General features: G+C 35.2%; 1 protein-coding gene across 18 annotated transcripts in view; it reads left to right on the top strand.

The window, feature by feature from the left end:
* The window catches only part of PDE1A (phosphodiesterase 1A), a 183,837-nt gene that overhangs the window by 127,729 nt on the left and 42,157 nt on the right, over positions 1-13,951 (top strand). For 14 of the 18 annotated variants that reach the window (XR_014586386.1, XM_083842823.1, XM_083842825.1 and 11 more), the window contains 3 exons: positions 10,899-11,081; positions 11,516-11,582; positions 12,587-12,703. Coding sequence is in view for 17 of the 18 variants with exons in the window: in XM_083842823.1 (XP_083698949.1) it covers positions 10,899-11,081; positions 11,516-11,582; positions 12,587-12,703 (367 nt within the window). In the remaining variant the exon portion in view is untranslated. The remainder of the gene's footprint in view (positions 1-10,898; positions 11,082-11,515; positions 11,583-12,586; positions 12,704-13,951) is intronic. The other 4 variants (XM_083842827.1, XM_083842817.1, XM_083842814.1 and 1 more) reach the window with 1 other exon arrangement.

Below are 13,951 nucleotides of genomic sequence, written 5' to 3'. Positions count from 1 at the left end.
TTTTTTCTCTTCCTCATTAAAAACAATTTATAAATTAAGACACTTATTATGTGGCAGAGTGAAACTGTAGTCTCCAGTGATTCTTTCATAGTAAGCTCTTTTGAATGGCAAACTGTAAAGGTAATCATGCTTTAAATACCACAAGCAGTATTCTGTAGTCTAAATCTGTGTTAAAACATTTAAAGAAAACTTGGAGAAAAAATTTCTCCAGCTTCTGGGAAACTAATTCTTAAGGAAGAAAAACAGTGTATCAAGTCAAATGGCGATTGAGGCTGGAGTGAGCTTGTGTGGTTATATTCGTCCTTTTTCCTCCCAGAGAATAGAGGTTCTTTGTCCTGTGTAGAGCAACTGCAGTCAGGAGTCTGGAAGTGGGTTAACCGTACCCACTAGAAGATTAGAAATAATAGTTTAGATCATAAATAGAATGACCTGTTCCGGCTGAGCCTGAATATGCACTTCTATATGTTGCAAAGTTCAACTGGTTTCTTCAAGTTTTCTCACACATGGATTGTTGTATTGATAAAAGTAATTGCAACAGCATACAGCAATAACAATTTATACACCTAGCAGAGCAGTGAGAAAACTGTCTGAGTACTGATTACTTCTACTAACTAGGTCCCAGAAGAAAGTTGCATACTTCATGGGATATAATAGTTCCTGAGACTTGATTTATACAATAGAAAATGCAATGATGTCTGGTTGTACAAAGTATTGCAGGATTAGGACCAAAAGTTCAACACAGAGTACCTTCAACTTGCATGAAAATACCCCTGCTTTTTATTTGCCCATACTTCAGCCCTGAGTTTTGTCCTGATTAATTGATCTCATCTTCAACCAGCCACCTAAAACTGGATCCTGTCTGTCACGTTCTCTTCTCCACCTTTCTGGGAGTCAGACCTCAATATCAGCTGAGAGAAAGTTCTAAATATCTCTACAATCAGATTAGGAACAGTAACGAAGAGAAAATTTGCCATCTAATGCATCCCTTACGTTATGATTTACAACCTATTTAACAGCATAATAAAATTTATTGCAGGGAATACTTCTCATCTGGAAGCATCTCTGCAGGCTTCAAGGCCTGGAATAGAGAGGTAAAATACAGGAATGCATCCTCTTATTAGGAGCTTCACAAATGAATGAAAGGAGAATTAGGATGCAAACTTTGGCTGTAGTTAGAGGTTGCTCAGTCACAGGTGGACCAGTCATCCCACACCCTTTCTCTTGAAGGACCTTCTGCTCTTTTAGACAGGCAACTTACACTAGGAGAGATCCTTTTTTTCCTGTTAATTTATTTGAGATTTGATGCATTTTGTTGTGTGTGCACATGCAAGTACAATCAAACGTGTAAACTGTCAGCACCTTGAATCTTATTTAGCATGCAAACAGCAGCTGGAAATGGGCTACAGAATTCAAACCCTTTAGCCAAATAAGAGGTATCTTTCTCTGGTCCTCTTACTTGCCTTCTGTCTGTTGCTCTGCACTGTAGCCTTTAATCTGAGAATAAAATGGTGAGGTCGCACCTCGAGTACTGTGTTCAGTTTTGGGCCCCTCGCTACAAGAAGGACATGGAGGTGCTCGAGAGAGTCCAGAGAAGGGCAACGAAGCTGGTGAGGGGTCTGGAGAACAAGTCTTACGAGGAGCGGCTGAGGGAGCTGGGGTTGTTTAGCCTGGAGAAGAGGAGGCTCAGGGGAGACCTCATCGCTCTCTATAGGTACCTTAAAGGAGGCTGTAGCGAGGTAGGGGTTGGTGTATTCTCCCACATGCCTGGTGACAGGATGAGGGGGAATGGGCGAAAGTTGCGCCAGGGGAGGTTTAGGTTGGATGTTAGGAAGAACTTTACTGAAAGGGTTGTTAGGCATTGGAATGGGCTGCTCAGGGAAGTGGTTGAGTCACCATCCCTGGAGGTCTTTAAAAGACATTTAGATGTAGCCATTAGTGATATGGTTTAGTGGAGGACTTGTTAGTGTTAGGTCAGAGGTTGGACTGGGTGATCTTGGAGGTCTCTTCCAACCTAGACGATTCTGTGATTCTGTGAAAATAGTAGGTATACCTAGTTTTTAAAAATGCTTATCCATACAAACTCTTTCTAAAAATATAGGCAGATGGGTTGTGGAAAAGGCAGAGAAATAACACATCAGGTTTTATTTATGGAGTTCTGTGAGCAGAACTCTCAGAACTGTCTGGGTTCTAAGCTGTTCCTTAGAAACTAGCCAGACAGTAGGAATAATGTTCCAAAATTATGAAAAATTGGTTTGGGGCAGTGATTGTCAATATGCTGTGTGAAGGGTTCTGAGGTGATGGGAAGTTGGAAAGCACAGAGAAATCATACGTATATAAGTGCTGCTTTCCTCTGAGCTTAATTAACTGTGTCCCCATGTTAATTAACAAGCTTCTTTAATGGGCGCTTTTTAGGACTGTTGCATCTCTCAGTACAGAGTAAATGTGAGCCACACTAAATGCTTCCTTGAAAGAAAACTAGCACTTCAGTCACTGAAGACGAGGTTTGTTGTCAGCTGAGAATAATCAGTGAACATCTCCCAGTTCCAGCCCCTCAGTAGATCTCCTCTGTGGAAGAAGTTCAAACTTACTCAATAGGTGTTATAAATAATTCTGACAAGTCTTGCAGAATTGTCTCCGTTAGTACCTGACACTTGGCTCAAGGTAGTGGAAGAAGGATTTTTGGAGTCAAACAGGAAATAAATACAGGCTGATAATTCAGTCAGGACAGCTGTTCCATTCCTTGTAAACACAGCGCTTTATTCATGCTAAGTGAGAAGAAAATAAGTCAGATAAAATGTGGATGGAAATTACAAGATTTAAAAAAAAATGCATTTGAGAGCCAATAAAACCTTAAAATTTAAACTTCTTGTGGTGAACATTTTAAAGTTGTTCTGGATAAAGTCAGAATATTTTGTTCCAATCATGGTCTTATTTTACGTTTTTAAAGTGCTTTAATATTTTATCAAATAGACTTGGTTTCAGGAAGATATTTATCTGTGCCATTTCAATTCCACATCTAGATATTACTTTGTTTTAGACTGTATAATGCCCTTTTAGAAGGCTTTAACCTTTTGAAAACTTTTTTGAAAGTAGACCATATTTCAGTAATATATGAATTAGATCTGTCATATATAGCTAGCAATTGCTTTGAACATCTTTGTTTGATTCCACAAGAAAAAAATAACAAATACAAGTTATTGCAACATTCTTGAAAGAGAAAGGAAATCTCATTAAGGGTGGTCTTATAACAATATGTGTCATCTGTTTGCATGAGAGATTTGGAAATACTGAAGGTATTTCAGTGATACTATAATGCTGAACAGAGTCCTTGAGAAAAAGCTCTTACTAAAAAATGTACACATTCTGATATGTATATTAGTGAAAAAGGAGGTCATTAAACCCAATCTTTGTGACTGCTGTTATAATAAACATCTTGGACCATACTGAATTTCAGTTCACTGCTCTATTAATGCACCAAGTATTTCTGCTGTCACCAGACATCAAGCACAGAGAAACAAATCTTCAAATTGAGGACAAAAGGGAAATGCTTTAAATTGGGATTGTGTCACTTGCAAGAGTTAGAGTTAACATCATTTCATATCACCAAATGCTGGCATGACCCTAAAGAGTGCACCACAGAAGTATTTGTGATAGGAACATGCACGTGTATCTTTGTCACATGGAGTCTAAGGAAAAAGGAGCAACAATTTGGCTAGATGCTGGTGCTCACAGAGCTCTGTGTAATAGAATGAAGTTTACCAACTAAATGAAATTCTGCCCTGATTCCCAGAGATCCCAGGGTGAGGAATGATCAATGTAGCCTATTTTTAGGCAACTTCCAGTACACAAATTTAATTATATTTATGAGCAGAAGAATGCTGTTGCCTGGTGATTTCAAGGTTCTCAGTACTGCAACAAATTGAGTCCATGGCAGCAGATCTGTCTGAGACTAGTAATTAATGTCTCCAAAAAATAATTAACTGGTATACTAATCTGGTACCCTTGTGCCTTCTCTTTCACTTTCTTATCTTTCTTATGGCCATCAATCTAGATTTAGCAGCTTCTCTGTATTTTTAAAAAATTTAAACAATAACAAAACTCAGTTAAGGCTTTTTTTTTATTATTTTTACATTTCTTTGTCATTTTATTTTCACAAGCTATATTTTGTATCGGTGTTGCAAAGCTCTAAATTACCACTAACTCAGCATGGAATAGCTGCTGCATAGCTTAGCATCTCACAGCAGGAGTTGGTTGCTTAATGTTACAGGGCTATTTGCATTCAGGTCCCACTTGCACATAGTGTACAAAATACAGTTGACTTTGTGAATCATGTTTCACTGATTATAAGGCTTTGCTTATGGAAGATGTACTAATCAAGACACCGTTATCTATTCAGGGTCATCACTGGAGACATTCCCACTGGCAAACCTTTGCAGGTTCAAGGACTGAGAGTGAAATTCTATTACATCAAAGAGATTTAGGTTGCTCAATTTTTTAAAAGTGTATATTCCCAATCTATGTACTGGAAAAGACAGATTTGTTCATTTACACATGAAGGTAACTGTGTTTCATTCTCAGTGCATTAGGACACTCAGTCAGTGATGTAATTTATTTTAGTTCAGTTGTCATCATTGAGGAGCTAGACAATATTTCCCCTCAAAATTAACTGTTTTTAAAAAAATCAGGGAAAGTTTAAAGAAAATAATCTTCCTAATGATACAAGGATTAAACAAGAGGAATGGGATACTCGATTTGGTAATTATTTGCCAGGTGAAAAATATGGACCTTGAGCCCTCTCTGAGATGACTTAGTGGAGGAGAGATCAGAATTGACAATTATTAAGCATGGCAATTATATGACATGAAGTTAAATCTCAATCTTAAATATTCACAATCAGACAAGCTTGCTATGAGTGTGTATTGCTGTCCTCCATATTGAACCCATGGTTAAATGTTCTTTGCTGAAGTTGCTTTGTCAGTAATAAATGTATCATTTGAAGAAAATCATTCAGTTCATCCATTAAGTGAATTCATAAGTGATACTGAGAAATTGTTCAGAAAAAGCTCGTTGTATTGAGATTAATTCAGTGTATTTCACCTGTATAGAAATTTAAGATAAACCTTCAAAATCTTTTGTACTAAGCCAAAGGCTATTCTAAAAGGAAAGTTTAAAATAGCATCAAAATTATTTAAAAACAAACAAAAAACCTGAAGTTACTGAAAATCTGTTAAATTCTGACTGCAATTCTGCAGTTCATTTCATTTAGGATATTTAATAAATAGGCTGCATCCCTTTTCAAAAGTTTTTGATTTTTTCTATCTCAAAGTTATTACTATTAATTTATTTGAGAATCATGGCTTTCAGTAGTTCCTATCCTATAGAGCTTCCAGAATACCATGTTAAAGCAACTGAATAAAAATGGGAAAATACATCAATTTACAGATATACTCCTGGGAAAAAAAAAAAAAATCCTGACCTGAATCTTAAGATTGTTGATGGCCTTTGGTATGTAGGTCTGTATTTGAATAGAAAAGGTAGTTGAGAGGCAGCACATGTCAATAAATGAATGTTTCCAGTAACAATGGCCCTTCCCCCATCGGTTATCTGCCGTTGTAATAATTGTATTTCATCCAGAGTCTAGAGTGTTTATTGTAATTAATTGATCTTTATCTGAGGACAATTCTTCTGAGAATGTGCTAAATTTTAAGAGTGTGACATGTTTGTTAATGCACTGTTTCTTTAGAAAGGCCTTCATACACTAAAAGTGCACCACAATAATTTTTGCAATTCATTATCTTCAGTGGAAGTCAAGAGATTTTTTTTTTACTGGAAGTAAGTGGAAATTGTAAGGGAAGATAGAGGATGTAAATAGAAACTAAATATATTGATTCATGTTCTTTCAGGAAGATAGTGAGAAACTGCAACACAATTAATTGATGAAAATGTGAATTCTATTTTTGGACCTTCCAAAAATAAGATAGGACTTTGATGAATTTACTGTTAAGGAGTTGGTCATCAGCTTGAGTGATTGGCAAAATGATGAAGAGTTAATTCTTTCTCTGGCCCCCATAAATGCATCATTGCGTTGTTTCAAATCTTTCACCATCTCTGTTAGGCAGAATGACTGATTGCCACTGATGATTTTTTTTTTCCCTGTAGTGATTATCTAATATTTTTTCTTCATTTGCTATTCTTTCTTCCCCTCCACAATATATCAGGTATGTATTCCTAAGGGAAAAGAAATGTATTTCTGACTAGTCCATTACCATATTTAAAATTCTGATTAAATGAAAAGAGAGCTAGAAATTATCACTACTTGAATTTTGAAGAATTATTCTTGACAGAAAAACACAGTACTATGACAAGAAGATCAGGTTATTAGTTACTATGACTGCAGCATTAATTGATTGCTAAGCTGAAATGCCATGGACCATACTTTACCATATTCCCACTACTGTCAATGGGAGCTTGAATCATGGAATGAATAGAATTAAATAACCTAAGCCTCCCCCTCTCCTTCCTACGCATATCTCTTCCACATATTGCATCTACTTAATAGGCTAATGATATATGGGCAAAATAATTGTATGTAACCCTGCAGTTCTGAATTTGTGTTGAAGAAAAAGTACTTTCTGTGGACCATGCTGTTAAAGCTTCTTTGTTTGTTTGTTAGCATTTTAAAGTTTTGATTAGTTTTAGGGAAGAAAAAGCTACATCATGTGCCTTGGTATATTTATATATATTTAATTAAACTGGGCTATTGGAGTTCATGCTTCCCAGTTGAATGGAATTCATATTGGTACAATTTTTCTTCTTGACACTTGTTATTTTATTCATTATTTTTTCTGATGGCATTTTTGAATCTATGTAAAGTTTTATATTGCAAAATGTTAAAAAAAAAACACCTCTGTAATATTTGGCATGAAGTTTAGTGGTTTAACAATGTTTGTCTTTGTAAAGGCATTCCGAATAATCCCAAATAATTTACCTATTCACCTGTGATCCATGAAGTAGCAGGTTGGAGCAGGAAGTCTACATAATAGAATTATAGAATGCAAAATTATGGAAATATATTTTCCTTTTATCTAGACAGTAATAACTTTCACTAGGCAAAACCCAAGCGCCAATAACTTCCTATTGATTCACTGATTTTACTGAAGCTTTTAAAAGCTGTGCATTCTAAGTAGGTATACATTAAAAGACCAGTAGTATAAATGCTCAGGAATAAAAATGTTCTTAATATACATTTCTGATTATTACTTCCCCCCCCCCCCAGTAATTGTAGAAAATGTTGCATTGTAGAATTTTTTTCAAAGCAATGATGATGTGATAATACTCAGTGGTTGCACCAGAGTGACATCATAATACATCTGCTGGGAGCCAGCCTTTTTTTCAGTTAAGTTCTGACCAACAGGAACAGCAAGACGGACAGGCATGTAGAAGGGGCTCTGTCATCTACTTAGTTCACTCTAATGATTTGCATGTATAGAATAGCAGCCAGCAACCAAGATTAAAAGTAGCTCAACATGAAAACAAGATCCATGTTAAAAAGCAAAATAATAATAAATGGTGGCTCATCAAAATCAAAATATAATTCAAGGGGAATGAAAAAAAACCAAACAAATTTTAGCTACTATTCTAGTGTAAGTGGTAAAATACTATTAATACTTCTTGTTAATATGTGTGAGTTTTGATGCTTCTGCTGAAGGTTCTTTGTGTTACTTTTAGTAAAATTTATACATGTATTGTTTACAAGTATGTATTATATACAAGTACTGATAAAACTATTTCAGATTTTTACATCTTAAGGTATAAATTTGGGTAATTTCAAAGAAGTGTTTTCATAATCAGTAAATAAAAGGTGAACAATTAAAGATATATTTCACAGAATCCACAAGACGGCATATGTATACATATATATACACACCCATGGAAATGTAATGGAAATACCATATTTTTTTTAATCAAGGTATAGACAGATGAATAGAAGTGGACAAAAGTAATGAACTATAAAATTAATTCAATATTGGATTCCAACAATTTGTGATAATTAAGCGTACTATGCATAGTGCAATATATAAAAAAAATCTTTTCTAAACAAAATTACCATCAAATTATAGATGCATCTAACCATCCATTTATTCAGCTGTGTGGATACATAGATGGACCCTGTCTCTGTAATTATTGAATAATGGCAGTCATTAGTTAATTTATTCAAAGGCCATTTCTAGCAATGCAAATGCCATGTGTAATTTTCCCCAATATGAATCGTACAATTCAAAAGGTCAGGAAGATGTAAAAAATAGACAGTTACTAGCCCTTGTTTCCTCTCCTTAAATGTTGTCTCAGTTAGGCTTCTTAAAATAACTAATTCTTCTGGAAAACTTATTGAGGTTATATGTTGAAGGTGTTCTGATCTGAGGTATCTGTAAGAGCTGATATTTACAAAGGATTGTGCTTACAATGTAATTCTGTGTTACGGTTGCTTTCCTACTGATTTGAGTAGGAACCAGAAACACTTAATCTCTGTCTTTCACATAAAACATTGTTCAGTCACCTGTCATCAGAAAGGAGTGGTGTCATGAAAATTCCTGGAGTGCTGAGGAAACTGAGCAAAATATCTTGGTTCAACACTTTTTCAAATTCTGGTTTCTCTGTTCTGTCTTCATAAAGTAACTTCATTGCTATCATGTACAGGCTGAATAGTCCTCCTGCTTTACAAATGAATGGTTAAAAAAGTTAGAGAAACTGCAGTGTGTCTTGCTATCCTTAATTCTTACTCCAGTGGCTAATATCTGTAAAGTTCAGGTCTTGGTCCCAAATTCAGTTCTGCACCAGACTATAGCAAATTTGTGTAGAGTTCTTCATGCAGTGGGATCTGAGATAGCCTACTGACAGTGGTCCTTTTATTGCTGGAATAATTTCATGTCATTTGAGTAGCATTTTGGATAGTTATAAAGCTGTTTTAGGGATTATAATGTTTATTCCTGATTATACTACAAATACATCAAATGCCAAGTATTCATCAGAAATGAAAATGTACTGATCTCTCCAGGGATATTTAATATCAGCATTAGACTAGTAGGGATTTAAGTGGACTATAACATAGTTTTAAATTGGTGGAATAAAATCAATCTATAGCTTTTGCCGTATTGGCAGTCTTAGACTGGATTCAGTTTTGCAAGATAATTTACCCAAATATTTTCTTCTGCAGAAGTCCTGCTCCTCCAACTTTAATTACTGACTTCTGTCGAGTCTCCCACTGCCAGAGAAATCTCATAATTCTTGTCCATTCTGCTCCTCCTGCACCCTGTGTTGAAGACACTTGTAGTCTAACGATTTTATGTCTATAAGAAATAGGAATATTCCTGCTCTTCTTTCAGTAAGCATGGTTGATGTTGGGAGAATTTTATGTATTTTTATTTTTTTTTAATCCTAGTTGTCAAGTCCTACAAGTCCTATGTTTCATTGTTCACAAATAATTTGTATGACACATCTGGTGTCATGCTTCCTACTAGGCATTGTCCTATAATCACTCAGGATTAGATGTACATGTGGACTCCATCACCCATGTTTTTGCTCGATTCTTCTATATGTCAGAAATGACCTGGATTAGGCAAGGATTTGAAAATGGTGATGAAGGGAAACAAAGAAAGCAAAAAGCGTGAAAAAGCTGTTAAAAATATATGAAAGTGTACAGATAGGAGGAAGAATCAATGGAGTTATATATAAGCAAATCACACTTAAATATACCTTGTCCACCATTGCTTCGTGTCCAATTCATGGAGACTCAAGTAGTTTCAGAAAGACATCACCAGAGAAATAGATCTACATAATCAAATAATGTCTGCAATTCAATTGGTGCTATTTTTAATAAAATATTTTTAAAGGGTGGCATGCCTTACTTGTGTTCAGATCATCCTGACTGAAGTTTCTTGCATAACTTAATGAAGGAAAACTTATTATCAGAATAAATAAGCACTTTGGTTCTCAGAAAACCCCAGCAGATGAGTGATATGGGCAGGTAATAACAAAAAAAAACGCAGTTTTCCTACTACTGGTATGTTCATAGAAATGTAGAATTGAAGAATTGAGACTGTTTTAGGAGAATATTTAGTTACGTGTTTCTTCTAAATAAATTGATCTCCAGTTCTGTTTAACTGAAGTTACTTTTTTCATTCTGCAAAAGGTATGCATAGCTTTTCTATATTTTTAAACAATTAAGAACTTTGACAGCTGACTTGTAATCTAATCTTGTATAATATCTTTACTGTTATGATTTTGTTACCCTTCCTTCAACAGGAATATCAATCTCAAAACAGAAGGAATTCATACTCATTAATACTTTTATTGCACTGGAATAATGCAATGGACATGTATACAGGGTGTTCATTGAAACTAATTTGCCATAGTGTTGTTAGGTAATATAGTTTTCTTTGCATGTAAGTGTGAAAACTATTTTGGTACCATTTTGGAAGATAGATCATATGGGTCACTGGTATTCTTTGTTATTGCATCAGCCCACCCTTTCTAGAGGCATTTGTGTCAGTCACTCATAAACCTCTCCTTGGGACTTTATAACTCATTATTACACTTCAATCCACCAAAGCTGTTAATGTCTCAGTGGAAAATCCTTCTCTTGCCTTTCCTTGAATATCTTGCATTTGAGCATCTTTTACCTACTGGAACATGAACAGGGGAAGAAAGGAAGACACCTGCTGTGCCTGCCTTCCTGGAGGCCTGAGTATGTCTGCCAGAGAAGCATCTGAAGATGTACTAAGTTAATTTTATAGACAACCTCTGCTCCTGTTAAATTAAGTTTTGTTAGCTGTTCACATGTCCATACACCTTTTGCTTCAATCTGCCATCTTCTCAGTTACCTTTTATTAATTTTTTAGGAGGCTTTTGGACACTGAGGATGAGCTCTCTGACATCCAGTCAGATTCTGTCCCGCTGGAAGTACGGGACTGGTTAGCTTCTACATTCACGAGGGAAATGGGAATAGTGAAGAGGAGACCTGAAGAAAAGCCCAAATTCCGAAGCATTGTGCATGCTGTACAGGCTGGGATTTTTGTAGAAAGGTGAGAGCTATTTTTTCATTACAGCAAGCATTGCATTTGACCACAGTGTCTGTTTGTTGTTGAAGCTCCCATAAAATGGTGGGAGAAGCCTGAAGCAAATCTTTGAGGTGGATTTTAGGTTCAACTTCCGTAACCTTTGTATTTTTATATACAGAAATCCAGATGAGACCTCTACTTTTGTAACAAAATCTTCTGGATTTTGGAAAATTCTGGGGTAAACATTATAGCTTGGAAATTTCTATATGAAAATGTACCAAAGACTGCATGAACATAAAACAGTAATACCCCAGGAGAAGAGTTTTTCTCAGAAGTTCATAAAAAGACTTATGTCGTCTTTGGGATCAGATCCTCAAATAGCTTATTGTTGTTTCACATATTATGAAAGATAATTTTTAATGGAATTCTATGGCTGAATATTTTATTTCTTCTTTTAGGATGTACCGTAGAACTTCTAGCATGGTTGGTTTGGCTTACCCAGCAGAAGTGATTGTAACATTTAAGGTGAAAAAAGTTTAATTGTTGTGGAATTTGGATGTATTAGTACTTATTTTTAGTGTCTTTTAGGGTGAAATTAATGCATTTTTTCTACTGAACATACCCTAGCCGTATTTACTACTGCAGAACTGAACAAAGAAAACAGAGAACTTTAATAGTTACAAATTCACAAATAACATATGATTCTGTTTATTGTTTCACTGTTTAGTTGTGATTTAATTTAACGATGTTATTAGAGCATTAGGACAAAATCATATAGAAAGTTTTATAAAAATGTCAGAGCCACGATTGTATCAGCTCCCAGTAGTATGGTTATCAGTGTCTCAGCAGCATTTTTTTCCTTTTTGGAAAGAAAAAGGGGAAGTAGTATGGGGACAGAGCTAACAAAAGAAGCTGCAGCTTATGGAACAAGTATAGTATTTCTGTGAATTAAAAGGCATCACTGTAGTTTACCTAAAAGTCAATCTCTTATTTGAGATTCCTATGGCTACGGCAAGTTCCTATGGCTTCGTATGCAATATAGAACAATATGTTCTGAGAAAGGATGCGGTATCTCATGTTTTTTCCTAACAGCCTGAAAGTAGTGTATTATTCACAAATTGCTATATGGCTATATTGTTAATGACCTTGCATAATAGCATATTTCAAGGACAGACATTCACATTAGCTTCATCAGGTTCTACAGAAAATTTTTATTCAGATTGTTAAATGTAAAAGATTAAGGCTTTTGATTTGAAGCATAGAAAGTTGCATAGGTCATGTTATGAGTATTTTATTCATAATCATCACAACTATTTTCATCATTAATATTGAAATTATCATCAATGTGTTATCAACAGAAAGAGTTCAAAAGACTTGGACAATAAAAAAAAATAAAATTGACACCCCCCCAAAAAAAAAACACAACAAAAACTCCAAAACCACAAAATATCTAAATATTTTTTCCAGTGATGAGCTGGAAAACTATTTAAACAGATAGAAACTTCATTTTTTTCCCCCCTCATTTACAGGATGTTGATAAATGGTCTTTTGACGTATTTGCCCTAAATGAAGCAAGTGGAGAGCACAGTCTGAAATTTATGATGTATGAGCTGTTTACTCGATACGACCTTTTGAGCCGTTTCAAGGTCAGAATCTATTTACTAATAAAAATACGTATACAAAAATAAGTATGTCAAATTTAAAATATAAGAAAGCTAGGATATATTTGAAATGGTATTTTATTGTACAATGCAGTGCAGAATTTTGTAGAATATGGCAATTGGAAGATCATAATATGCCAATAGCTCCACTGAATGAAACTTCACCCAGAGCAGGCAAATGTTTCTGCAGCCCAAGAAATCGAATGCTATGTAGACCCATGTCAAGTCAGTTTGGGATGGGATGTTGCTATTGAGCAGTTAAATGCCTTAAGCATTAAACAGATTAAATAGATGGAAGAAAGATTCCTAATAAGGCAGAAAACTGTAGTTAGTCCTACATACTCTATTCATAGCCTAGTTCATAGTGTGTTGGTCAAAACTGTTCAGAGGTTTCAGCTGAACCTTCCTCTCCAAACCAACTTTGATGATACATATAGAGAAGGCTGCTTTTAGATAGTGTTTGCAGGGTGTTGCAATATGATATGGAATGTTTATAACCAGCTTTGAAAGGCTGAGATTAAAAACCGGGTCAAGTGTCAAATTTATCACTATGATAGTGCTGAACTAAAGTCTCAATAGAGTTCAAAACCTCTCCACAGCAAAATTTTGCACCCTTTGAAGAGGCTGGCACATTTTGAAGTTGGTTTGAATAATGACTTAACCAATAACACAAACTTACCTTTTTTCAGGAGTGCTCTGGGTGCTTGAAGTCAGAACCACATCAGGGCCACCATTAACAGCACAGTCAGAAAGTACACAATGTTATTGGCTCGGTGGGCTTAAACCCATTCTCAATCCCACTGTTTACCTTGCACGGCTTTTAAATAATAATAATAAAAAATATTTAAATAAAGAAAAATCTTAAATAATAATTTAAAAAATCTTAAGGAAAATATCATTTCATTATATGGGGAAAAATAGTGGTAGATAGTACTTGCACTTCATACATTGCTTGGAGGAAGCAGGAGGGAGGGAATGAAGACTATCAGATTCAAGGAAAACTTGTCTCAGGCAATGTAATGCTGATGAAGAAAAAGAAATAATCTTATTGTTTGGCTGCTATCTGTTATACCTTTCTTATATGAGCAATCTATGCATACAGACAGAAACCTCTAAAAAAACTATTTGATTGATAGGTCTAAAGTCTCTTGTACACTAACCACCTGCTGTGCATGGTGTATGTAGTAGGATGTAACATCTACAAGAATTGGATGAAGACTTCCGGAAGCATAT

The sequence above is a fragment of the Anser anser genome (assembly GCF_964211835.1).
Source record: "Anser anser genome assembly, chromosome: 6".
Classification (NCBI taxonomy): domain Eukaryota; kingdom Metazoa; phylum Chordata; class Aves; order Anseriformes; family Anatidae; genus Anser; species Anser anser.
Note: the sequence above shows the minus strand (reverse complement) of the source record. Positions and strands in the feature narration are given on the sequence as shown.